This window comes from Benincasa hispida, chromosome 6 (assembly GCF_027475165.1).
Source record: "Benincasa hispida cultivar pf3 chromosome 6, pf3_genome.v1.1, whole genome shotgun sequence".
In the NCBI taxonomy this organism is placed as follows: Eukaryota; Viridiplantae; Streptophyta; class Magnoliopsida; order Cucurbitales; family Cucurbitaceae; genus Benincasa; species Benincasa hispida.
Genome location: NC_143483.1, coordinates 44,213,603 through 44,239,208, shown reverse-complemented (window position 1 = coordinate 44,239,208; position 25,606 = coordinate 44,213,603). Strand labels below are relative to the sequence as shown.

At 33.8% G+C, this 25,606-nt stretch overlaps 4 protein-coding genes across 6 annotated transcripts; 2 read left to right on the top strand and 2 right to left on the bottom strand.

Annotated features, from left to right (window-relative positions):
* Positions 1-590: 590 nt before the first annotated feature.
* Positions 591-5,863, bottom strand: LOC120069353 (DUF1995 domain protein, putative (DUF1995)). The gene is made up of 9 exons (XM_039021099.2): positions 5,390-5,863; positions 3,756-3,843; positions 3,166-3,279; positions 2,820-2,902; positions 2,379-2,493; positions 1,988-2,079; positions 1,616-1,681; positions 1,072-1,165; positions 591-842 (listed from the first exon to the last, which is right to left on the bottom strand). The coding sequence occupies exons 1-9, from the start codon at positions 5,656-5,658 to the stop codon at positions 735-737; spliced, it is 1,029 nt and encodes a 342-aa protein (XP_038877027.1). The 5' UTR covers positions 5,659-5,863; the 3' UTR covers positions 591-734.
* A 2,561-nt stretch (positions 5,864-8,424) lies between these two features.
* On the top strand, positions 8,425-13,193 carry LOC120069350 (P-loop containing nucleoside triphosphate hydrolases superfamily protein). Its single transcript, XM_039021096.2, has 12 exons — positions 8,425-8,565; positions 8,679-8,762; positions 9,168-9,307; positions 9,487-9,583; positions 9,676-9,939; positions 10,024-10,303; positions 10,606-10,767; positions 10,975-11,190; positions 11,275-11,312; positions 11,448-11,611; positions 11,706-11,819; positions 12,012-13,193. Exons 1-12 carry the CDS (start codon positions 8,559-8,561, stop codon positions 12,822-12,824), a joined length of 2,379 nt encoding a protein of 792 aa, XP_038877024.1. The 5' UTR covers positions 8,425-8,558; the 3' UTR covers positions 12,825-13,193.
* Positions 13,194-15,093: 1,900 nt separating this feature from the next.
* ATN (cyclin family) lies at positions 15,094-18,334 on the top strand. Its single transcript, XM_039021094.2, has 4 exons — positions 15,094-15,420; positions 16,121-16,263; positions 16,374-16,432; positions 17,266-18,334. The coding sequence occupies exons 1-4, from the start codon at positions 15,325-15,327 to the stop codon at positions 18,174-18,176; spliced, it is 1,209 nt and encodes a 402-aa protein (XP_038877022.1). The 5' UTR covers positions 15,094-15,324; the 3' UTR covers positions 18,177-18,334.
* A 95-nt stretch (positions 18,335-18,429) lies between these two features.
* Positions 18,430-24,028, bottom strand: NP2 (NPK1-related protein kinase 2). Of its 3 annotated transcripts, none has more exons than XM_039021092.2 (18): positions 23,501-24,028; positions 23,336-23,377; positions 22,374-22,439; positions 22,184-22,294; positions 22,022-22,102; positions 21,853-21,930; positions 21,697-21,779; positions 21,264-21,345; positions 21,081-21,181; positions 20,883-20,922; positions 20,641-20,700; positions 20,475-20,524; positions 20,182-20,383; positions 19,801-20,025; positions 19,379-19,680; positions 19,213-19,280; positions 19,006-19,105; positions 18,430-18,918 (listed from the first exon to the last, which is right to left on the bottom strand). In XM_039021092.2, the coding sequence occupies exons 1-18, from the start codon at positions 23,798-23,800 to the stop codon at positions 18,861-18,863; spliced, it is 2,049 nt and encodes a 682-aa protein (XP_038877020.1). In that variant the 5' UTR covers positions 23,801-24,028; the 3' UTR covers positions 18,430-18,860. The 3 variants fall into 3 exon arrangements, with proteins under 3 accessions (XP_038877020.1, XP_038877018.1, XP_090170642.1); XM_039021090.2 differs by having other exon boundaries at positions 18,514-18,918; positions 19,213-19,283; positions 23,501-23,966; XM_090314516.1 differs by lacking the exon at positions 18,430-18,918 and having other exon boundaries at positions 19,002-19,105; positions 23,501-23,966.
* Positions 24,029-25,606: the final 1,578 nt, after the last annotated feature.

Below are 25,606 nucleotides of genomic sequence, written 5' to 3'. Positions count from 1 at the left end.
CTTTAGAGGTTGGATCAATGAAAACCCTAAACTGACAATTATATCCATTTAAATTCCAATAAGTGAATGAATTTAGACCATTCCTTAGAATTTCATTTTAAAATCATTACTTTTTGTGGATGTATAAGACTTCTTTAAACGGATTAGTATAAACTACAGAAAAATGCTAGAATCAAATGAGTAGTATAAGTTTTTCATCTATTTACATTAATTTTTCTCTATTTATTTAGAAGAAATTACATAATAACTTTTCTTGCTACTTGAGTGATATTTTTTATTTTGGAGAATAATAATTTTAATTAAATGATTTTGAGCCGTCAAGTGAAAATGGCGATATATGACTATCAAAATTTTAAGGATATAAATTGATATTTGCTTTAATTTTTAATACAAAGTTAAAGATACTTCTCTTCAAATTTGGATTTGTTATTCTAGTATTCTAGTCTGCATATGATTCACTTATCAATGTATGAAAATTTGTTGAGAACATCCGTAGCAGTAAACTGGTAGCCTATGCTTGTAGCTTGATTATCTAGTTAACCTCAACTATTTTTATCTATTATTTTTTACTTTTTGGTAAAGAACTCATCTATCAAGGAACTAGCCTCTTCTTTGGTTTCTGGAACTAGTGATTAGAGTTAAGGTAACTCATTAAAGACAGAATAGATCGCATTTGGAGTTCATAATATACAAGGACCCATGAATTGTAAACATATCGAGGAAACTTGCTCTGCTTATTTTGAAATTGCCTTCATGAATCGGGTTAATGAAGAGAGAACTCCAGCTGCTTTGTCCAAAAATGACGGGTCCTGGTCTGACTCTGCTACATTTCCAAATATTATCTGCACAAGATTCTTGTACTTACATTAGTGACCAAACTAATCTCTTCTCGATTTGAGAATCACTATAAGATTGAAATTGTGAAAGCTCCACAATTAAGTTACCTAAACAATCTATATATTTACTTCTGATCATATAATGTGAGGTAAAGTGGAAGCAGATTAGTAATATCATTAGTAGACAATGTGAAAGCTCCACAATTAACATATGCTAATTTCTCAGGTAACTGACCTCGAGGTCTCCAGCATCTGGACGGCTTATTAATTCTTTGGCTAGCAAATATCTGCCAGGCCTATCTTTGTCATCATAGAACACTTTCCATAACCTGGTCACAGATTGCAAAGAGGTCAATCACATCTTGGAGGAAAAAAAAAAAAAAAGAAAGAAAGAAAGAAAGAAAAAACCCCAAAAAAGGTAGAAGAAGAAGAAGAAAGTGGCTGGAGAAAATTCAACCATAGGTATTTGCAGTAGGATGCTACATTTAGTGGCCTGGTCTTTGAGTTTGATAATTATTTCACATTGATGGTTCCCTTACTTGCATTGCATGTAAGATAGAGCATAGTATTTGATTATATTCTTAAATTCCTTCAGGTCATACAACTAAAAAGTAGTCTGGACCACCTGGGTTGTTCCTATATAACTGGAACAGGTTTTTCTTCATTCTCTAGAGCCTTGAGAAGGCCAGTGAGCGCACCAGTCAAATAAAGGAAACAATCAACTTAGCACAGTGAGTAGATGATTTAAAGAATCTTGTAAGATGTTTTAATCTCCTTACCCAGGATAAGCTCTAAATACAGCACCAGATGGCAAAGGCCTCATGGAGTAGACTGTTGTAAACGTGCTGCACGAAAAAGAACAAAATAGAGGGTTGAGTTGCACAATTCCTTACCTGAATTTAAATGACCAGTTACAAAGTTTAGAGGCTCTTATAAACGAGACTTCATCTCTCCTTGACAACTACTATGTATGAGGTTAGGCATTTACTTCATATTAGAACACTTTACTGAGCTATGACGGTCGTTTTTTTGTAAGCAACTGTTTCCCAAGTAAAATAACCTGGACTTGTATTTTTCATATTGTTGATGTCTACTCAGACCTAGGCGTAGATGAAATGTATTCTAGATATAGTGAGAGTTTTGAAATTTACCTTAAAAAGTATCTTCTCAATTTTCGAACATTAAATCCAACCCCTACATCTTCGCTGATGAGACGAGGATTCCACATAATAAGAGGCCTTGGCTGTCATCAATAGGAAGAAGGAACCAGTCCATTTGATTCAGTATACAAGTGAAAACTGTCAAGGTCCAGATATATGTAAATGATCTGATTGATCTACAACACTTTCGGAAATAATAGACTTCCTTTTCTTGTTATGTTAGTGTGTGTTAACTCAATAAAGATAACCTAACGCATATTAATTTGAAGTTATGTGGTTTCATCATGATTGCAGATCTCCAATTTTGGGCATTGAGTATCAATGATGAGAAAATTTTGGAAGAGACTATTTCAACAGCAAATAGAACAATTCAGATTTTTACCGGATCATCCGAGAGGGCAGCCGCAATTTTCTCCACATTTTCCAACATCTGGTAATCAGGAACAACCATAACAACTATCTCATCCACACTATCTACAGGTTTTCGGTCGCTTAAGCTGAGAATGACAACCAGATGTCATTACGTTATAATTGTATTCAGGCCGAAAAAGAAAATATAGAATCTGATTGTGCAAGCCCACTTTAGCTCAACTTCTTAGAGTACACAATTTATGTGGAACATATTGTAAACAAGTTCACTTAAATGGTGGCTAGAACAAAACTATGATAGATAAAGATTCTATCCAATGTGTGACAGATATATTTTGCGTTAGTCTCAAGTTCTCCTTCAACCGATATCAACGGTGTTGGTGATGGTATTTTCAAGGTTTTTCTGATAAAAACTTATAAAAATTACTGGAATCGTATGTCATATGGAACTTACCTGGAAATTTTGAAGGAAGCATCTTTCCATCGATATTCTAGAAGCGCAGCGGCTCCAGCATCTGGAAACACAGCTTTAACTTTCTAGCAATTAAATTTGGATTACTTAGATATTTATAATAAATTAACTCGTAACAAACATCCTAAGAACTTCAAAACTCCACTGTTTTCTTTGGTTACTTCTGTTGTGCGGTCTCACATCATATTTAATTTTATTGTCACGAAATAAGATTAATAGTAATCTAATACAGTCCATGGTATAATATATTCCAACTGTTCTTCAAATTCAATCCTTGATTAGTAAACTGTAAACAGAGCCTGGAGTGATATTTCCATATCCTACTTACCTCACATTTTGTTTCCTCAATGAGCGACTCCAAGAAAACTCTTGACAGTTCCCAAAGTTCAGCCTGAGCACCTTCATCATCCAGAAACTGTAGCTGAGGGATAAGGAGCTCAACCTGAAAAGAATATGCAAGAATAAAGAGAGAGAGAGAGAAACAAATGAATTTGGTTTCAAACTTAGTCGTTGGGGATCAAGGGAGTCAGGAAATCTCTCCAGATCGGCCTTACAATGGGTAGGCCTTTTCGGAGAATAGTGGCAACTGGACCTCGATACCCCGGTTAAAGAAAAGGGAAAAGAAGAAAATAAATTCGGAAATGGTGAGCAAGAAAAAGGCTTTTCAAAGTCCAACCAGCTTTTAGCCAGACAGATTTTGTACTACTTGGTATAGAGGTGAATATGGGTACAAGAAGAAACATGGAAATTAAATCATAACCATTTCTTTCTCTCTGTTTCACATAGGAAGAATCTAAATTTACACCAAAATGCTACAATGGAGATTTCGCTGCAATTTGGATGTGTCGAGCATTTCAAGTTCTTTCATAATGTTTGTGGCATAAGGTTTCTCAAGGATTAGCATAAAGAGTTTCATACTATTGCTCTTGATCCTCCTGAAGACACAAACAAACCAGCAGCTTCACCAGATTGCCTGACTGCTCCCTCCAAGTCTGAAGGCAAACAGCTGAAAATGAGAGTGAAAACATTGAGAAAGCCTTGCATTCACCAACAAAATGGATATCTTAGCTGCACAAAAGATAAAACAAGCAAAAAGATGTCCAACACTGTTCCTCTTTTCGCTTCGTACGATTCAGAAAGTATTTCTCTTGCAAACAAATATTAGGTCTCTGGCTGATTTGAACAATTACAACTCCTACATGTTTTCCCTTCCCTTTTGTAAAAACACGCGAGCTTTGAATTCAACCAACCAAACAGAGATGGTAATGAAGAGAGAAAAAAATTGGGAACAACATCGTGTAGATAGCCTATTAAAAGAATTGATGACATGTTCCTTGGAAATAGCCATATAGCCATATCTCTTTTTCTTTTTCCTTCTTATACATGTTAGTGTTCGGTTTAGCTGAATAAAACTCATAGAATATTAAATTTTAGGTAGGTGACCACCATGACTTGAACATATTTCCTCTAAGACCTTTATTTAAATGATACTCATTGACACTAAGTAAACTCATGGTGATTGGCAGTGAAACAATGAAACAAACAATTAGTTGAAGCCTTATTTTGATTTCTAAGCTTAAAGTTAGTTCTTTCTTCTAATCAGAGAATCATAAAGTCAACTTCTTCTATCATGCTTATGGTCTTATTCCCACTTTGGGAGACCACAAAGATTTTAATTTATTAAAATTCCCTATCTAGGAAATTGAAGTGAACATAAGAAAATTACTACAAGAATCACCTTACCGTCCAAAACATCTCAGTCCTCTACTTCAGGATCACTCCTTTAACTGAATTCCCACTCCAAGACATCCACCATGGTCAACCCATGGGGTTAACTGAACTTAGCTATTCATGATTCAATCATAATCCAAAAGCATTTTGAGACTATCACCCTAGAGACTTATAGGTCACAAATCCTCCATTAGCATAAAAAATAAAAAATAAAAATTGTGGCAAAATATTAAAAGAGTAGTTGCCAAATATTAGAAAGGTTCAAGAAAATGATAGAATCTAACCTTCAAGCACTATAAAAGGAGTCTAATACTTTGTCCTAGTTAGAAGCACTTTAAGCTCTAACTCTAGTTACATTTTCTCTTATATTCTTTAGTTTGAGAGTGGAATTGAAGAGTGCAAGTAGTACAAAAGCCTCAACCTATCACATAGTAGATTTCTTTTCGGTTGGCCGTGATTTTTCTCCAAGATTTAGAGTTCTCCACATAAATTCTTGTGTTTCCTAATTTTATTATTTTGTTTTAATTTCTCATTCATTTTTTGTTTATTCATGTAGTAGGAGGAGGAGGTTTTTCCTAACAAAAACCACATTTCCATTGGCTGGGTATCAATCATTTAATCTTCCATAGCTCTTCATTATATTAAAATAACCATCTAAGTGCTCAAAATAAGTGTTTGAAATTTGGATGCGGAATGAACTTCTTCATGTTGAGCCTAAAAGCAACTTATGATTCAACAAGTTAAAACCACAAGAGAATCTTTCCATGATTAACTATAAGAGATTCAGTAAACAAATATTGAGGAGGAAGAGAAGAAGAAACCTGTCATCTTCTTCAACCTCTTGACTCAGCTGCTGTTGCAACGGCGATGATGGATTGGCTTCTAATACATCATCCTGGGGAATCTCACCTTGAAATTTCTCGAACTTAGCACGAATTTTTGAAACAGACCCATTTTTGGTGGATGAAATTTGGGGGAAGACAGTGAGGGAAGTTCGAGGAAAAGATAAGGGAAAGTGTGTGGATGAGGTTGAATTGGATATTAGGAAGGAGCAATGGCGGAATGAAGGATTTGGGAATGAGGAAGCCATGAACGAGGTAAGCTATTTCTGCTCCAAATTGTCAGCCATAGAATGAATTCACTCGAAGTTCTGGATTTTTTGTGGTGATGCTAACTGGTAACCTTCAAATTTAATCATCGTTTTTTGTGGGTTACTCTCAAGTCTTATGCTCCAAATTAGATAATATTTATTATAAATCATGCATTATTTTAGATTCTGTTTAATTTTGGGTTGTTTTTCTATTTTAAAGTAATATATATATATATATATATATATATAGGAAAAATTATTTTTAGACACCAATTTGGAAGAATAGACACGTTTGGTCTTCGAGTTTCGAGAATCTCAATATTTTAAAACTGAGTGTGTTTTTATGTTTTATGTTTTTAAAAGGTTGAATTTGTAATAATAGGTTTAAAAGGTTTCTAAATCAATTTTTTTTTTAATTATTTCAAACAATTATAATACATTTTGAATTAGAAAGGTAATTTCAAAACATTATCTTTTCTTTCCAAATTACTTTTAATATAAAATATCATATAATTATTTCAAAGGCTAAATTATATAAAATATTCCTAAATTTTGTATTTTGTGTAAAAAAAAATATCCTTTAACTTTTAAGAGTTTCAAATATATCGTTAATCTTTCAAATGAGTTCAAAAATACATTTACGGTTAGTTTTGGATACCATTTTACTTCTCTATTTTCCATCTTTTTTCTCACTTCCCTTCTTCAATATCCTCTTATTCTCCTTTTCGTTAACTACTTAACACTTATTTATCTAAAATAAATAAATAATAAATCTATACACTTTAGTTAAGGTATGTAGACTATAATAAAAAGAAAGATAATAAAAATGAAGTACTAAAGTCTCGTTTGGCAACCATTTTGTTTTTAAAAATTAAACCAAAAGATACTACTTTCACCTCCAAATTGTTTCCTTTGTTATCTACTTTTCATCATGGTTTAGAAACCAAACAAAATTTTGAGACATAAAAAAGTAGTTTTCAAAAAGTAGTTTTTGTTTTTTGAATTTGGCTCAGAATTTAGAACTTAAGAATGATACAAATCATTATAAGAACTGTCGATGATATGGGCTTAATTTTCAAAACAAAAACCAAAAACCAAATAGTTATCAAACGGGACCTAGGAGATCTTATCTTAAATGTTTTAACAAAGTTGTACATTAGTAGTTGAGTATGTATTAATAATCAAATACTTTATTTTATTTGACTATTTTATCGTTTTGGTATGTTTTAGAGGGAGTTTTTTATTTTGAAATTTTGTGAGATTTTTTAGATTGTATATTTTAACTTCAAATTTTGGTTTTATTTTGGTAGTTGAGAAAATTGGTGTAAGCTAAGTATTGAAAATTTTAAAGAAAAAAAAAAGTATATATATATATAAATTGGGGATATTTATATGATTTGTTTTAAAATTTGTTCTTTTTGACTTAAGAAAAATTCAAAAATATCGATCATCGTATTAATAATAGGGTGCATTTTAAAATTTTTTTTTCTTAATTTTAAATTTATTTTTGCAACAATGATTTCTGTTCAAATACTAACTTGGTGATTTCTATTCAAATATTAACGGTAGAGGTATTTTTTTTTTTTACTTTTCTAAGTTAAGAGTATTTTTAAATTTTTAAGAGTCCATGGGTATTTTGAAATAAAACTTTAACATATTCCATCTAAAATTAATGACAATAAATTTTTTGAACTTTTTTTTTTAAAGTTTAATGGTATTTTTTAAGCTTTTGAAAGTTTATAGATATTTTTTACAAAAAGTATGAAGTTCAGGGACATTTTTTTATAATTTAACCTATTTTAAATAATAATAAAAAATGACTTTATGAACCTTTTAAACTTATTCTAAAAAACTCTAGAACTCAAATTGTATGTTTTAAAAAAGAACCAAAACATACATATTCTTAAAAACTCAAGACATGACTAAAATATACCTATTCTTCAAAATTCAAGAACTAATAAGATAATTAAATTACACTCTCTTCATGATTCTTTTCATATAATATATATGGGATATGGATTTAAACATTCGATTAATCGAATGAGTATGTATCCATTATCTTTGAATTAGGCCTATGTTGGCCATTCTCTATATGGATTATAGTTTCCAGTTTATAGGGTTTAAATTTTCTCCCCTAATTTGCATAGTAATTGTTAAGATGACGACAACGATTATTATTATTATTATTAAGGTTATTTTCAAATAAAGAAAAATGAATCAATTTATTTACAAATATAGTAAAATATCACTATCTATCTATGATAGACCTCGATAGATATCTTTCCATATATGGTAGATGTCTATCGCAATCTATCATTGATAGACAGTGACACTTTGCTATACTTGAAAATATTTTCAATAGTTTTATCATTTAAAATAATTAACCTTATTATTATTATTATTATTTATTAGAAAAATTTTCAAAAATAAAAAAATAAGGAAGACTATTTATACACAATAACAAAATTTAATCTTATTTGATAGAGGTTGATAAAAGTCTATCAATGTCTATTAATGATAGAAATTGATCGAAGTCTATCAGTAATTTTTTTGCTATTTTTATAAATAGTTTGATATTTTTTTCTATCTATAAAAATTTTCCTTATTATTTTCATTATTATTAAGATTAAAAAAAATAATAATAAAAAAAAGGAGTCGGTCGGGTTCCACTGGACCGGATTAGAAAATTTTGACATTTCGAATTTATAGCCGTTTGAAAGAGGCTCAATTTCTATAGCCCGCTCGCCATTTCAAATCTTCGAATTCAATCTCAAACCCTACGTGACCGTTGCTCTCTCTAGCTCTTTCTCTCTTTCCACTAAGCTCTCTCACTTCTTCTTCACCACCAAAATTCTTGGAATTTCTCTCGAAATTCACGTCCTCCATCTCTCTTTCAAGCCATGGAAGGTACTCTCTCTCCCTCTCTCTCTCGGGCTGGATTTTGTAGGGAAAGTAGTGGATCCAGATCGTTTGTTGATTTGCTTGATTTCTTAATTGGGGAAATGTTGTTTCAATTTCAGATGCAATGGCAGTCGTCTCAGAATTATGCTCTCCGGTTGTTCCTTGTTGTGATTCAAAGTCTCTGCCTTCAATTTCCGGTTCAGGTTCGTTAATTCTTTCTTTTCTTTTTTTTTTTCTCCCCTAACGATTCTTTCTTGGCTTCGATGTGCAAAGAATGTTTGCTTTCATGGATCTGTTCCGACCCAGAAGATATTGTTCTGGCTTTGTTCTTTTTTATGGTTGTAATGGGAAAGACTATAGAGCAATCAAGCTAGAGCCCTAGGATTTTCTGTTGTTTACTTGTTTTTGTTCTCCTTTGTATGTTTCTTTCTGTTATTTTTCTACTTGCACTTCTTCTTTCAATTTTTTCTTGATTTCTGTTCGGCAACTGAAAATTCATGGATTTACTTTCTTCATGACCAATTCTTATGTGCTTAGGGTTATCCTTTCCATTAACTTGTTTCCTTCTTTTCTCTGGTTCTATTTCACTAAATTTCTGAGTGGTTCAGACGTTGATTTGGGAGAGTCTTTTGAATGCGCTGATAAGATGGAGAATGAAGTGTCCAGTGAAGCCGAATTAGCATCCCCACATGGAGAGCATACTCTTCCAATCCTGCAAAAAGTCATTGACTTGGGCAACAAAATTAAGGTATGAAATACTTGAGATCTGGTTTTTTTTTAATTGGCTGCTTAGAAATTCTTAATATGGTGTAATTACTTTTCATCATTCGTGCTCTATTGAGTATATTTGACAATGTTAAATTCTTTTTTATTCTTTTTTCCAATTGAAAACTTGGCAGTTAATACCTTGTTAATTTCTGGTTTCAGAATTTGAAGAATGAACATATGCTCCTAACTGAACGGTTCAAACTAGACACTGACGCTTTTCCAGGTTCTGATGTTGTAAAAACTCTTCACCTTCTAGGTATTCCTCTACTAACCAACCATTTTCCATCATTTCCTTTTTAAAATAATTACTCCTTAGAAACTAATCCTTGCTGCTTTTTTTTCTTTTAGGTACACAGCATGAACGTTTGAAGAAGAAATACCTTGAAGAGTCCATTGAGCGAAAGAGACTTTACAATGAAGTGATTGAACTGAAAGGGAATATTAGAGTTTTCTGCCGATGTAGACCATTGAATCAAAGCGAATTAGAAAATGGATCTACCTCTGTGATTGAATTCGATTCGTCTCAGGAAAATGAGATTCAAATTCTTTCTTCTGATTCTTCAAAAAAACTGTTTAAATTTGATCATGTGTTCAAGACTGAGGACAGCCAAGGTGATTGTGGGAAATAGTGCCTAATTTAAGTTACAGTGAATAATTATTAATCCACGTCTTGATGATGGGTTTCCTAATTTGCAGGAACTGTTTTCAGTCAAGCTAAACCTGTTGTAGCTTCAGTGATGGATGGCTATAATGTCTGCATATTTGCTTATGGACAAACTGGAACAGGGAAAACATTTACTATGGAGGGAACGCCTGAAAACAGAGGAGTCAACTATCGGACTCTGAAAGAGCTGTTTAAGATTTCAGAAGATAGAGATGGCGTTATGAAATATGAATTGTACGTCAGTATGTTGGAGGTTTACAATGAGAAGATAAGGGATCTCTTGGCAGATAACTCCAACCCAAATCTAAAGAAGTGAGTTTTTTTTCTCTCTGATAACTTTTCATGGATGGTTCCGTATGTCTATATTACATGGCATATTTGGGGATGGTGATGTATGTAATGCTGTAGGGTAGAATGCTTTTGGTTCAAGAAATTTAATAATCATATGAAGCTGCTTGTATTACTGCTCTAAGATGTCTGTTACTAAATACTAATTTTTTGCAAGATGTCCTCCCCTAGACTTGAAAGTTCGACTAATGAACACTTGAAACACTTAAACGATTAGTTATGTTGAAAATATTGGAAGAAATTGTTAACATGAGATTTGTTTTAAGGTTGGAGATTAAGCAAGCAGCAGAAGGAACACAGGAAGTTCCTGGACTGGTTGAAGCTCAAGTGTATGGAACTGAAGAAGTGTGGGAACTACTTAAATCTGGAAGCCGGGCAAGATCTGTTGGGTCCACCAGTGCTAATGAGCTAAGCAGCCGCTCCCATTGGTAAAGTTTTTGTCTGATCACCATGTGCTGAATCATCATGAAGAATATGTTAAGAGATATCCTCTACTAACATCTTTTACAACAAAATTGATACACTTTTCCTTATGGCAACTACTTAAAACGACACATGTTAAGTAAATTTTGTTTTTTACAAGATGATATGACAAATAGAAATTCTTAGGCATACCAATCACAATTTGTTTGCAGCTTGTTGCGAGTCACTGTCAAAGGAGAGAATCTTATAAACGGACAGAGGACAAAGAGTCATCTTTGGCTGGTGGACTTGGCTGGTAGCGAGCGTGTGGGGAGGATTGATGTTGATGGTGAAAGATTAAAGGAATCTCAATTCATTAATAAATCACTTTCCGCTCTTGGTGATGTCATCTCTGCCTTGGCTTCTAAAACAGCTCACATTCCTTACAGGCATTTCTCCATCCAACTCTCCTTTTTGTCCTGGAAATTTTCTTGGTATAATGGACTGACTTTTGTTTATTTGTCTTGTAACAGAAACTCAAAGCTCACTCATTTGCTGCAAAGCTCTCTAGGTGTGGGGACTTTACCTTAATAATTTGCTCCTTAATCTTTACTATGAAGTCTCAGTCTGAGCTTCAATTTCGAGGTCTCTCTGTTACTGGTTATATTTTTATTAGCGTGGACACTAATTGAAATTCTACATGCAGGAGGAGATTGCAAAACCCTGATGTTTGTACAGATTAGTCCTAGTGCAGCCGATGTTGGAGAGACACTCTGCTCACTAAATTTTGCAAGCCGTGTTAGGGGGATCGAGAATGCCCCTGCTCGCAAACAGACCGATCTCACAGACCTGTTCAAGTTCAAGCAAATGGTATACGAACCCCGGAAAGTTCAGATTGTACTTTTTAAAGATTCTTCTTTCTGTGTTTTGGCCTTGTTTTAAACAATCGTTGTTGAACATATAGGCAGAAAAGTCCAAGCATGACGAGAAGGAAATGAAGAAGTTACAAGACACTGTACAATATTTGCAGTTAAGACTCACGGCTAAGGAACATACTTACAGGAATCTTCAAGAGAAGGTAAGTTGATATAAAGTCTGTAACCAAGTTCTTGTAGTAAGCTACGGCCTCCGATCCTCAAAAATTTGAAGTTCTTCATTTTTGCTGGACCTTACATCATTGCACAATTTGCTTACATGATCTAAGTGAACAATAGATTATTGTTTGTGTACTAACAGGTTCGACAAAAAATTATTGTTTGTGTACTAACAGGTTCGAGATCTCGAGAGCCAACTAGTGGATGAGAGGAAAGCCAGACTAAAACAAGAAAATAGAGCTCTTGCTACTGTTGCTGGTGCCTCTCAGCCTTCGGCAATGCAATCTCTTCCAAAGCTGGCAGCTCCTAAAACCATTACAGAGAAGAAACCACCATTGGGTCCTTCAAAGCTAAGGCTTCCCCTGAGAAAGATAACAAATTTTGTGCCGCCAACGTCCCCCGTACCATCCAAAAAAAGGCGTGTCTCTTCATTCATAAGCATTGCTCCTCCAACAGAAGGCAAAGAAAATGTCCCCAAAATGAACACAATTGCAGCAAACACAAGAAATCTTCGTATACCAAGACGAAGTTCGCTAGCTGTTAGGCCAACTTCAACAATGACTACGACAACGACAACAACGACAACACAGGTTTTTCAACCCAAGAGACGGGTCTCGATTGCTACACTTCGTCCAGAGTTGCACTCTCACATGTCAACCCCACTCCAGACATCTGCCTCAAAATTCAATAATGGAAATGCTGCACTGGGGCCACAATTATTTGCAGCAAGGAAAGCAAGGTACTCAAAGCTGTTCTCTCCATTACCAGAGTTCCAAACAACAGTAGAGGCAACACCTATTGCTGCCATGAGGAGCAGTAGTAAATTCATGGGAAGCCCTCCAACACATGGTGGTGGTTCAAGAAATGGTAAAGTTATAGCATTACAAAGAAAACCAATTGTGTGGAGTCCTCTCAAGTTGAGAGGACTGAAAAATTTCAGGAGGCCATCTTTAATACCATCTCGAACTTCCTCGACCGAGTTTCAATGACAACATCGTCTTCAACTTTTCTGTTCAATGCTATTTTCTTCTCTAACATCTCCTCTCTTCCCATCAAAGAGAAAGCTCATCAATGTGGAGTCCTCTCAAGTTGTTTGCTGAAATCTTGCAGGATGCCATCTTTAAGTACTGTATCGATTGATCTTCCCACCGAGTTTCTTCAATGACGACACATCATCGTTTTAACCTTTGTACAACAGTGTTTCTCCTTTAACCTCTCTTCACTCTCTCTACAATAGTTATCCGTGTATTTGTTTTTTTTTTTTCTTTTATTCATACAATATTTCTTTTCTTGGATGTTATTGCTTTATTGTTTGCTTCTGGCTTACCAAATGAAGTATCAGAAGACAAGTTAGTCCAGATTTTACTCTTTTTACTTTGAGAGTTTGCATTCCTTTAGAGATAGGAATGTTAGTTTCGTATTCTTTGGTCATCAACGTGAACTATTGAAAAACTCCTGAAATAGTCAAAATCCATACAATGAGGAAAATTTATATAAAACTATAAAAAGCCCTCCAATTATCTCAATTAACCAACTAATTGTTTCGTTTTTTCTTTTCTTTTCTTTTCTTTTATATTCTTATTGGGGTAAGAACATGAAATATATTATGTAGACATTTTAATAAACCCAACAGGTGAGTGGATGACTAGATAATGATTATAATATTAGTATGTTCTTAATCTTTTACAACGTTTGAGGCAAGGAATTGGCTATTATAGTTCTAAGTTATTATAAGTTATAATAATTTGTGTTTGAAGTATAAATTATTTTAGTTTAGGTTATAATAGTATGTATTTGAGGTGTAAACTATTTTAGTTTGAGAAAGAAATAGTAAACACGATAGTAATAAATAAGAAAATGATGAATATAAAATAGTAAAAAGGTAGAAAATGAGGGTTTTTGAAATAGTGTTGATTGTAGCTAATTGAGGAATACGAAATAGTATTTATCATAGCAAGAGATTGTTATTGGGTATAGATTAATTTGGTTTAGGTTATAATAATATGTGTTTGAGGTGTAAATTATTTTAGCTTGAGAATGAAATAATAAACACTGTACCAATGAATAAAAAAAATGATGAATGTAAAATAATAGAAACTGTAGCAAATAGTAAATATAAATGAGAGTTTTGAAATAAAAATAGTATTTACTGTAGTAAGAGGTGATTATTATAGTTTCAGGATTATTTTCGCCCCAAACACACCATGAGTAGTTACTGAAATTATGAACTTAACATGAGATGCATTTGGTTTTTTAACTAAAAAAGATCTATTATTATGTCACTTAAGGTTTTAATTAAGCTTCCATCTATTTTCTATAATTGATCCAATAGATAATCTATAGGGTCAAATAATAGAAATTGGTTGTAGGATTCTCAAGTTGCATATTACATCATGCGAACTCAACCAAAATTTATCTAATAAATATGTCACATTAGCATGTTAATAATAATAAAGACGTGAATTTGATAATGAAATACACCACCACATATGATATCCTTTAAATTCAATATTCGATCTCTCATCCTCACATTTGTTGAACTTTAAAAAACAAAAAAAAATAGAAACTAAATAGAAATACAATTCAAAGTTCAAATACATAAAGACAAGTTTTTAAAGCTCATAGACTTAAATAAACACAATAATCAAACTACAATGACTAAATCATTTTTTTTAAAATACAACTAGGATAGAAGGATTTGAATCACAGACCACATAGTTACCAAAACACTCGAATATTAATTGAGTTATGCTCGGTTTAGCGACTAAATCTAATTTAACCCTTATGGCTATCATTCATTTACATGATTAATAATCCACCTTAGAACAGAAGTGAGATCATCGTTATAGTTTTTCATTAACTAATTAACATTCTCCATGCTAACTTGAATAAAGATAATTATTACTTTCTCTAAATTTGAAGGGTCAACCCTCTACCATTGAACCAAAAAAATAAAGAAATGTTTCTCAAAAGAAAAAAAAAAAAAAAAAAAGCATTATTAGACCTTTTATAGACAACTTAAATAAAAAGGAGCAAACCCTAGTTCTAAAATTTTGTCATTTCTAGCTTTTTATTTCAATGATGATGGAGAAGAGACCCACATAGAGAACTAAGAACCAAAACGCAGCTTAGTGGGCCGAGTTGGGACTGCATGGAAGGCCCATCAAATATTTTTTAAAATAATAATAATAATAAAAGTAGCCGTTGGCCATTTCGCTTTCGGATTGAATAGAAATCGACCGTTGGAACAACAAAGATACGTTACCAATTATCTAAAAGCCCTCTCCTTTGACTTCTCCACTTGGAGAGACAAAAAGGGAATTTATTAACCAACAACAATTTCAAATCACACTCTGTTTTTTTAGGGAGAGAAATTGTACCCCCAAATCATTCTTGACCCCTCAATTTTTCATGGGTATTTAGAGAGAGAGATACAGAATAAAAGAGAGAAAGAGAGAGAGATTTTTTTTATTCTTCAATTCAATCAAAATGGTTGCTAAAACCCCACCAAAACAAAAGAGAATGGTAGCATCAGCAGCAGCAGCCACTCTCAACCCAATTCAAGTGAGAGAAACACTAAAGAAGGTAAAAGGAAAGTTGATGGTTTGGTTTCCCATTTGGGGAATTTTTTGTAAAAATTTCAAATTAGTCCTGTTTTGAGTGTGATTTTCATTAGAACTCTTTTTGCTGTGATTTAAGTTTTTGGAGAAAATTTGAAGATCTCATCTGGGTCTTTCTTCACTTCTAGAGTTTTAGAAAGCCATGATGAGAACAAGGTTTCAATCTTTCATTTCATTATCTGTGTTTCATTTCTCTAATCTGGATTCTTCATTTTCAGTATATTTTCTCATCTCAAAGGTTGAAATTTTAAATTCTTCACTTTTTTGGGAAATAAACACTCTGGTCTTTGGTTTCCCCTGCTCAAGTTCAGCTTCAATATTTGAAAACCCACAAATGGAGGATTATTAAACTCAGTTCCCAATAACAAATACAAGATTGAACAAACTTCTTAACCTTGTTTTTCATACATAAATTGCAGATCCCATTTGGGATCTTCATCCTCAGTCTACTTTTTCAGCTCAAATGATGTAAAATATATATACACATATATACACATTCTTGTTCTTGTTCATTTTCTCAGGAAACAAACAGTCCCCACTCAACTTCAGCTGGAACTTGCAATCCAATACGTTTTCATTCTAGGAATCCATAAATGGATGGAAAAAAATCCATCTTGTTCTTACATATTTTAAACTAATTTCTCTCGTCTTGTATGTCTTTGAAGGTGGAAATGTGCATGAATAGGCTACAAGAATTGCAATTCACAGTAACAGGAGGGAACAAAGTGATTTCTGGGGTGAGCCTTAGCCCACGTAGTACAAGAACCTATCTTAAGACAAGCCTCAGATGTAAACAGGAATCTGTAAGGTATAATTTCTTCTTCCTACCAATTTTTATTGGTTTTGTGTAAAGTTGAGTTTTTCTTTTTCTTTTTCTTAATTACTGAAATGGGTTCTTCTCTGTTTTCAACTTTGAAGGATAAAAAATGGAGGAGGCAGGAAATCTCCAGTGGGGAAGTTCCCAGCAAATGCAGGAGGTCTCTTTCTAAACTTATTAATGGATTGAATTTTTCTTGTCTTCTGAAATTTCTTGCCTTTTCTTTTTGGGTCAGTTGCATGTTTCAATTTTTTTCCTTTTTTTTTTCAAATAAAGTTGCATGTCACAATTAATAAAGAATGGCCGTTTTATATACTGAAAAGATTTTAATCCTTCATTAATATGTATAATAAAGGTATTTAAGAAAGAATGAAGTATTCATACCCAAGTATTTTTTTTTTTTAAACATCCAATATCTTGATTTTGGCACATGATTTCTTTACATTTCTTTCTTTTTTTTTCTTCTTTTTTTTTTTGTTTCTTTTCAATTCACTATTCAGAAATTTGTAGTTTTAGAAAGAATTGAGTAATATAAACAAGAGGACAATGATTAAGTGCAGCCTAATTGCACTTAATCCCATTTTTCTTGTCTGGTATTAAAAAAAATCCAATATTAACAAATATTTACTAGTACATAGTCTGGGTTGCACAAAAATGGGTGCAGTGTAGGCTAGACCAATTTTTTTCTAAACAAAAATAGTCAATTTGTGAGAACACATGAAAATATATTTGTAGTTTTAGAAAGAATAGGGTAATATGAACAAAAATAAGTAAATTATGGGAACACGTGAAAAGAAATTAAATCTTTAAAAATAGGTAATTTGTGAGAAGACATGAAAAAAATTAAATCTTTAAAAATAGTTTTCCACATATATATTTTTACACTCTTAAGAAAGGAAGGGAAAAAAAAAAAAAAAGAAGAGAATTTGTATTAAAAAGTGAACAAATAAGTTGAGGAATGGAGTTGAGTTTTTCCCCCCTCATTTTGTACAGGGGAGTGGAAGAGGATGTCTTTACCAGCAATGCTTGTAGGTGAAACCATTGGGGAAATACTGACTGCAAGCAAGTTTGCAAGAGAGATGGTTGAAGCAGTTACCAACAACACCAACAAAAACACATCAATGGATGACCCGAAAACTCCATTGACGACACGACAAAGAAACCGCAAACCAAACATAGAAGATTCAGAATTAAGAGCAAGAAGGAAAAGAGAGAAGCAAGAGAAGTTTCAATCAAAACGAACTGAATCACATTCTCCATCACTTCAACGAGTTCGGTCCCGAATCAACTTCAAGGTTGTTTCACCTCCAACGAAAAGAGATGTTGTTGATAAAGAGAATGCACGGTATATGGCTAATCGAGTGTCACCTAGGAACAGGCCATGGACGAAAAAGACCATACTTTTTCCAAATCCTTTATTCCTATCAACAGATAACTCCTCACAACAACCAAAGTTTTGCAGAACGAAGTCTCCAGTGATCACAAAAACTAGACAACAAACTCCACATAAGTTCTTGATCAAGTCTCCAGTATCAGCTTCAAAGTTTCAGGTGAAGATCAAAAGCCCACCGGTAGTGATCACACGATCACCAACAAGACCGGTGGTGATCACACTATCGCCAACGAGACAGGTAAGCTTGAATAAGCAGTCTCCAAAGAGATCCGCTGCCTCCAAGCTGCGTCGGTCGTTTTCACCATCAAGGCTGGTAGCTTCCAAGCTGAGGCAACCATTCTCACCTGCAAGACTTACAGCTTCCAAGCTGAGACAATCATTTTCACCTTCAAGATTGGCTGCTAGGTTGGTGTCTCCCCTGAAAAGCAGAAAAAGTGTACAAAAGTATGATGGGAACATTAATCTGAGTGGATTGAAACAGAGACCAATCAACATACAGATGAGAATTTGAAGGGGGGAGGGACAGTTGCTCTAAATATGATTCTTTTGTTTGATATTTTCTCAATGTCTATAGTGTTTATTCTCGTGTGTGCGATTGGTTACTCCATTCCATCACATTGCATCAGCTTGTGAAAATCAATAAAGGAAGCTTCCGGTTCACTTCAAAAACAGATACTACTAAGTAGTAAAAGTAAAATCAAACAAAATGTTGTTTCTCAATGTATATTATTTATTCTCTTTGCATAAAAGGAAAGTCTGGTCAATTAAAAACAGCTGGACCCCACTTACAAAATGTGCAAATCAATCAACATTATGTGTTGTTTGTTGATGTTACATGAGGAAAAATGTTGACTTGGAAAGAAAAACCTGTGCCATTTTATATCATCAAACCAGAATATATTGTACACTAATGATACACTTTCTATTCACCACTGGATACAAATTTGAAAAACATGTATCCCTAAAAACCTCCCCACCCCAACAAAATCAATAAGAAAAAAGAACAAAAACAGATTAGCATAGCTCAATGTGTCCCTCTTTTTTCCCTTTTCCCATTTAGAATCTCATCATGCTTGTAAACCAGCAAGGGATCTCTTCACTTCATACACTCAACAAGGACGGCAGAGGGGAAAGGACAAATGAGCAGATAAACCCAGCTGAAGTAGTTTGAAGATGCTAATCTTTCACAACTTCCTCAGGAGATGAAGTTTTCCCTGTTCTCCCTCCCAGCACCAGCACCCGTCGCATCATCCCTGTCAACAGTTCTTCACAATCATGGAGATTGCCATAATAGATTTTATACTTACTGTGTAAAGGCAAAAAGAAATTTAGACATCTACCGGAATGGAGATGCAAATCTTGTCCGCTCTCTTGGCCTGCCCATGGCTTTATCCTTTGGAGATGAAGTTTTACCTCCCGCACCAGCTTGACGCATCATCTCTGTGAACAATTAAGAAAAATGCAAAATAGAATAGTAAGAATAGTCTATGGTGTGCTAACGTCTTACAACAGACTTCTGGATAGACATTGGTCATAATATTATCTACCTCGTTTTCTCTCAAGCTCTTGATCAAGCTCTTCCTTCCACTTCCTCTGTATTTCAGAATAATGCTTGCTGCTAGATAATAACACACGACGTCACCAACCCAAACATCATGAATACAACAGATGTAAATGATACTATGCCTAATAAAAAACATTCAAAAGTCGAACCTTGGGCTACCAGATTCCGACTGACCATCAACTAGAAGTCCTTTCCAATCGTTGAGTTGTGACCTTTGATCATTTGCATTACCCCTGCTCCCACTCCCTGGGCTATCGGTGCCAAATGCATCAAGTGCTGGGGATGGATTACCAGGACTTCGACTTGGCGACCGGCTTTTTGGGGGCAATTTCAAGTATTTAGGAGTACTTTCATTTTGTTTACTCTCGATAAAAACTGGAGAGCAGGATTCATTCAAACTATTGTAGAACTCCTCATAAAGCGGTGACTGCAGTTTCTTCAATTCAAGAGCCTAAGCCAAAAATATCAAACATAACAATTTAGAACAAACAAGTTCCTTTAATAAAACACCAAAAGAAAGGGAAAATTAGAAAGAAAAAAATAATGGCCATCTCAAACAGAAAATCGGAACCTTTTCATCCAAGAAAGCTTTAATTTTCGATTCAGTAAGCTCATCCTCATCTTCAGAAAATGATCGCCCGCTAGGAAATGAGAAGTTTTGGTCCTCATCAAGAACTCCAGAACAGCTTCCAGGAGCAAGAGTTTCCTCATGTAAATTGCTTCCTTGGTCTAATACTGGACTTCTATCAAATTTGCAATCCTCATCATCAGAAGGCTCGCAAATTGGGTTATAACTCTATTGCCATAAGATTAAGAAAAAATAAATAAATAAAGAAGATGTTAATTTCCAGAGCTTTGTAAACGAACAAAAGTGGCATCCAGACATTGAAAAAAGAAAAATAATAATAATAAAGGAGGAGAAGGAGAAGAAGAAACAAACTGTTTTCCTCACCTTCATGTTCTCATGTATAATAGAAGAGCCGATTTTTACTTCATCTAACATAAAATCATCCTTGTCATCAATCTGACACATTTCGTCATCACTGTTTCCTCTCCATATATCACTTTCTAGTTTGTTTGCAGTGTATACCTTTGAGCAGCTCAGACTATCCAAATTACAAATATCACTTGATCCAGGATGTGTTGCAGTTTTACTGTTAAAAGGAAAAGAAAAGGTGTCAAAAACCTGAATAATTGAAAGCAGGTAAATGCAGTCTTTTATAGTCACTGAACTCGTGGATTCACCTCATTTCATGTTCTGAAGTATATAAAGGAGAACGGATTTCCAGGGGCTCCTGGTGATGGAAACTTTACCGTTATAAACATGAAAACAAATAATCATGAATAATTATTCTGGTTTTTGTCTTGAGATTATAAAGTCTATTAAAAACTATTAGGAAGATTGTCTAACCGTGCATGCATCACTCGACGCAAGTTGAGATTCTGCCTCCTCCCCGGTAACAAAAGGATGCTGCACGCAACAAAATAGAAAGGTTAGATGATAGTTAAAACAATCACTCCTTTGGCACCGTTTCTGTCAGTGTATTATACGTCATTGCTAGAATAAAAGAGGAAAGATGCTACTAGAGCCTCTGCAGCTCACTGTTTGTTTATATTAAGTACAGAAAAAATATCAATCAAGTTAAGAATCACCTTCAAAAGTTCAGAGGCAGTTGGTCGTAAGTTTGGTTCCCTGCAATTTGACCCACATTGAATTGACTTTCCATGAGAAATAGTGACAGATAGAAGCAAAAGAAAAATATTTCAAATGAATCTCGAAGTTCAAACATTGTAAAGCTATGATTAGCATTCTGAAGATCAGGGTTAGAAATGCAAAGTAATGAAACATACTTCTGCAAACATTTCAACAGAAAATCTTTAGCTTCAACCGAAAGCTGCTCAGGGATTGGTGGATGAGACTTCGTTGTGCCAATATGAAAAAGAGCAGCAACCTAAAACAAGTGAATTGTTAGTGCACTTTACAATAATAATTTAATCAACCCACCACTAAAACATCTTCAAGTTATAAGATACCTCTTGATACTGTTGGCTCCAAGGAGGCTTTCCTGTAGCCATCTCAATAAAAGTGCATCCAACACTCCATATGTCAGCAGAGCTGGGAGCAATTATCACATACTTATGATCATCCATCACACCAAATTAATATTTTGACGAAGGCAAAGCTACATAAGACCACTTATTTTGGGTTTCTAAAAGAAGAATAACCTATCAAAAGCAAAATTTGACACATGCATCTTAATCAAAATCCTTAGTAATAAAAGTACCACTTATTCATAATTCCGTCCTAATGGAGCTCGAATCTGGTTTATCAACTAAATAAATATTTGGTTTGAATTTAACTTTGTCAACAGGATTTGAAATCAACATTTTACAGTTGATAATTGGTATCCATTGTTCAGAAAAGATTGTAGATTCTAAGTAGAGTTCGACATCAGTGAGTTCTTACAAACTATGCCCAGTCTGCAGAATTACTTCAGGAGCCATCCAATATGGAGTACCCTTCATAGACTTTGCTCCTGAAATTGTAGCCTAAAACAAAGAAATTTTGATCAGAATGCAATAACAGTCAAACTAAATAAAAGCCAAGGATCACCGATTTTACCAGCTCGACAACCTGTTTTGATGCCCCAAAATCAGCAAGCTTAATGCATCCCTTGTTATCTACAAGGATATTCGCCCCCTGCAATAGAATACAAGAAATGTTACCTATTTATAACTGACACAGGGAATAAGAAAATTATCTACAAATAATAAAGATCCTAAATACCGACCTTAATGTCTCTGTGCATGATACCATTCTTGTGTAAATATTCCAATCCCAATAATAACTGTTTTGTATATGTTCTTAAAACCTACATACATTTGGTATTAAGGATTAGACACTCGGTGCATCTGACACTAGCATGTAGAAAGTAGTAAAGAGAATAACTTACTGCTTCGGGAAAGGCTCCAAATTTCCCCAGAAGTGATGATATCGATCCACCAGGGACAAATTCCAATAATATATTTAAAGAATCATCCTCTCTGACTGTGCCCAAGTATCTCTAACAAACAACACAATGTATTCAGTGGGAAAAGTAATGGGCTTCTTTATATGAATGAGAAGCAGAAGGCCATACTCACAACAATATTTGGATGAGAAAGATCCTTCAGAAGCTTCACTTCTTCCTCAAGCTCCTGAACATGAGCCTGGTTGTAACAAAAAAAATACTCAAAATTGATAATAAAGGATATATATGTGTGTGTGTGAAATATACACCAATTTGTTCAAAATTTCTTATTGTTGCTCCTTGTCCAATTATATTTGATAACTTCAGTAGTATCTCATAAACCATATTAAAAAATATTAATTAGGCAGACAACAAAGTTTGAAGATTTGTAATAGATTAGAAATTTCTCATTTAATAAATGCAGTCTAATTTAACATAGTGAAACAAATTTATTTTTTTTCTACATCGAGTAATGCCGTTGATACATTGAAGAAAGGTTAAAGATAAAGATTACAAAACACCATAAAAGAGGTAGGAATGTCTTTTAAAGCGTGGAGAGAGCATTGAGGTGCAATAGCCAATTAAAGCTTAAGGGATTTAGTGAGGTGAGCCATAAAATATGCAAAAACAAATATAAATAATTATGAAGCACGAGCTTAGAAAATAAAAAAACAAAAGCAATGAAGCCTTGTTTAAGAAACCATTTCTAGCATTTGCTTTAAAAATAAAGCAAAACAAAACTGAAGAATATAACTTTCATCAAGTATCTAACTTGAATCAATTAAAATACATAATTAACAAAAACTCGAACTAACTAATCGAAATATGTCCAGAAAATTTTGGTAACAAATACATCAGGAATGTGGTTGGTGGCAAATGGAACGTATAGTCAGTCATCGATGATCCGGGATTATCAATTATGTAAACTCATCTATATATAGAAAACAATTAATCAATTCGACCAAGTAGAAAAATCATATTAGATAGCTTCAAAGACGAGAATCAATATTCTAAAATTAAGAAAACGGTAAAAGGAGAGTAACAACAAAATCATATTATGAGAATCAGCTGCGGAAATGGAAATTAGAAGCAAACCTGCGCTTTCTCCTTCGAAGCGCCATTTGCAGCAATCAGAACCTGAAAGAGAAGGGGGAAAAAAGGATAAAAAAGGAGATCCAACACCATACAGTACACAGGAATCCAAAACCAATCTCCAAAGGCAGAATTGAGCAATAAAACCGAACTGAAAAGGCAGCAAACCTGTTTGACAGCAAGAAGCTCTCCAGAGCCAAGATTCATGCCCATATAAACGCGACCAAAGGCGCCGCAACCAATCAACTCGCCTTTGCGCCATCGAATCGGGGGGTCAGTGTCCTTAGGGATGGGAGGGAGAGCAGAGGAAGGGGAATAATGCCTAGAAAAAACTCGGGATTTTCGAATGCTGGAGTTAATCTTATCAACTAGGGCTCCAACTCCAATTGCAGGGGAATGGGAATCATCATTATCAAGTGGAGGGCGAAAGACCAATGATCGGCGAACAGAAGCGAAGATATCTTGCATTTGAGGGATTGGGAAAGAGTGAGAGTGAGGGAAGGGCAAGACTCAGCGAAGAACAGGGAAGAAGGAGAGTGAATTGTAAGAGAAATTTGAGAGTTTCGATTAATGGCGGTCGCCAAGAAAATCAGAATCTAGAGAGAGAGAGAGGAGGGAAAAGAAAGTGGAGACTAATTTTCAAAAAAAGAAAATTAATTATTAAAAAAAAGGAAAAAAAGAAAAGCCGACAGTGCAGTTTTTTTAATTTCGAAGGAATCGCCCTCTGGTGGGGGAGAAGTGTAAAATAAAATAAAATAAAATATAATTTTTTTAAAAAAATTATTTTCTCAAGATTCCTTCCATCGTTTAAATTGGTTTTAATAAGCTGGTCAAAGTAGGCTCAAACTAGGCCTAGTTCCATAATTGACTTCTTTTACCTCTTCTAAGGTCGGAGTTACAAATATTTATATCTTTATGAAATTGTCTTGAATTCGGAAGTCTATAATTCATATATCATTGAAATTAATATATTCATGGAATTAGAATTTGTGTTTAAAGTGTAGAGTTGTTTAATCTAGAATTAGAAAATTTGTGTTAGAGTGTAGAGTTGAATTATTAAGTTGAAATATACGCAATGTTTTTGTAATCTAAAAAGGTATTGTTTTTTTGTGTTTATTTTGTTGCTTAAATTTTTGTTTAACCCCTCACTTGCACACGTATTATCTCAAATTTTTAACAGGAATGTCAACTCAAAATTTTAACATATATTTTACAACTTTTTACATTTACCCATTGTAATTGAGGTAGACAAAATATTCTCGATTCATTCAATCAACAAAATTACAATATAATTATAGATTAGTAGAATATATGATTATAATATGTAAAAATAAAAAATAAAAAAAAAAAAAGAAGAAGAAGAAGAAGAAGAATAAGAAAAAAAAAAGTGGGTCATCAAGGGATTTAAGACTTTTTATGGCATCTAATGCTAACTTGTAGGTCAGAGTTTATTTGGCATGTATGTCGATGTTGGAACTGCAATCCAAGCCATATATTGGGATGAGGGAATGACCATGGGTATATAAGAGAAAAGTGTGAGGACAACTATCTCCAATAGAAAGAGGTATTTTGGATGAAACCAAAAGTAAAGTCATGAGGGTTTATGCTTGAACTAGACAATATCATACCATCGTAGAAATAATCTGGAGATTTGTTGTCCTTAACAAGTGATATTAGAGTAGACTCTAACTTCGCCATTGAGGTAGAATATCTATGGTTGAGCATTCAGATATGTAGTGAAATATTTTTCAAAAAGACATTTGCAGTTAAAACAATTTTTATAAAAAATTGTTTAAAATAAAAATACAAATGTGTTTAGTTACGTTTTCTCAAAAGTGTTGTTATACACAAGTTTGTTTTATTTGTTTATATACTCAAGATGTTTCTATTAACGTTAAATTACTATAAATGCTATGAACTAAAAATTTCAATTTTGTATGTATAAACATATTTACACGACAAGTTTTTTGTTTTTGTTTCTCTCTCTCTCTCGAGAATATGATATGTTGAGTTGGTCGTTAGAGTTAAGTCGATGAAGGTGATTGCTAGAGTTGGTGATCGGAGTTGATCACTAGATGTGATTGCCAAAGTTGGCTACAGGGAGGTGGTAGTCGTGCGGAGTTGGACGTTGGATGTGATTTTGTTAAAGGTAGTTTGCTGAAGGTGGTTGTAGAAGTTTGACAATCGGAGCATGTCAAAGTGAAACGGTAGTTGTTATCAAAGTTGAGCGTCGAAGGTGGTCCCCAAAGTTGATCATCAGAGCATGTTGTCGGA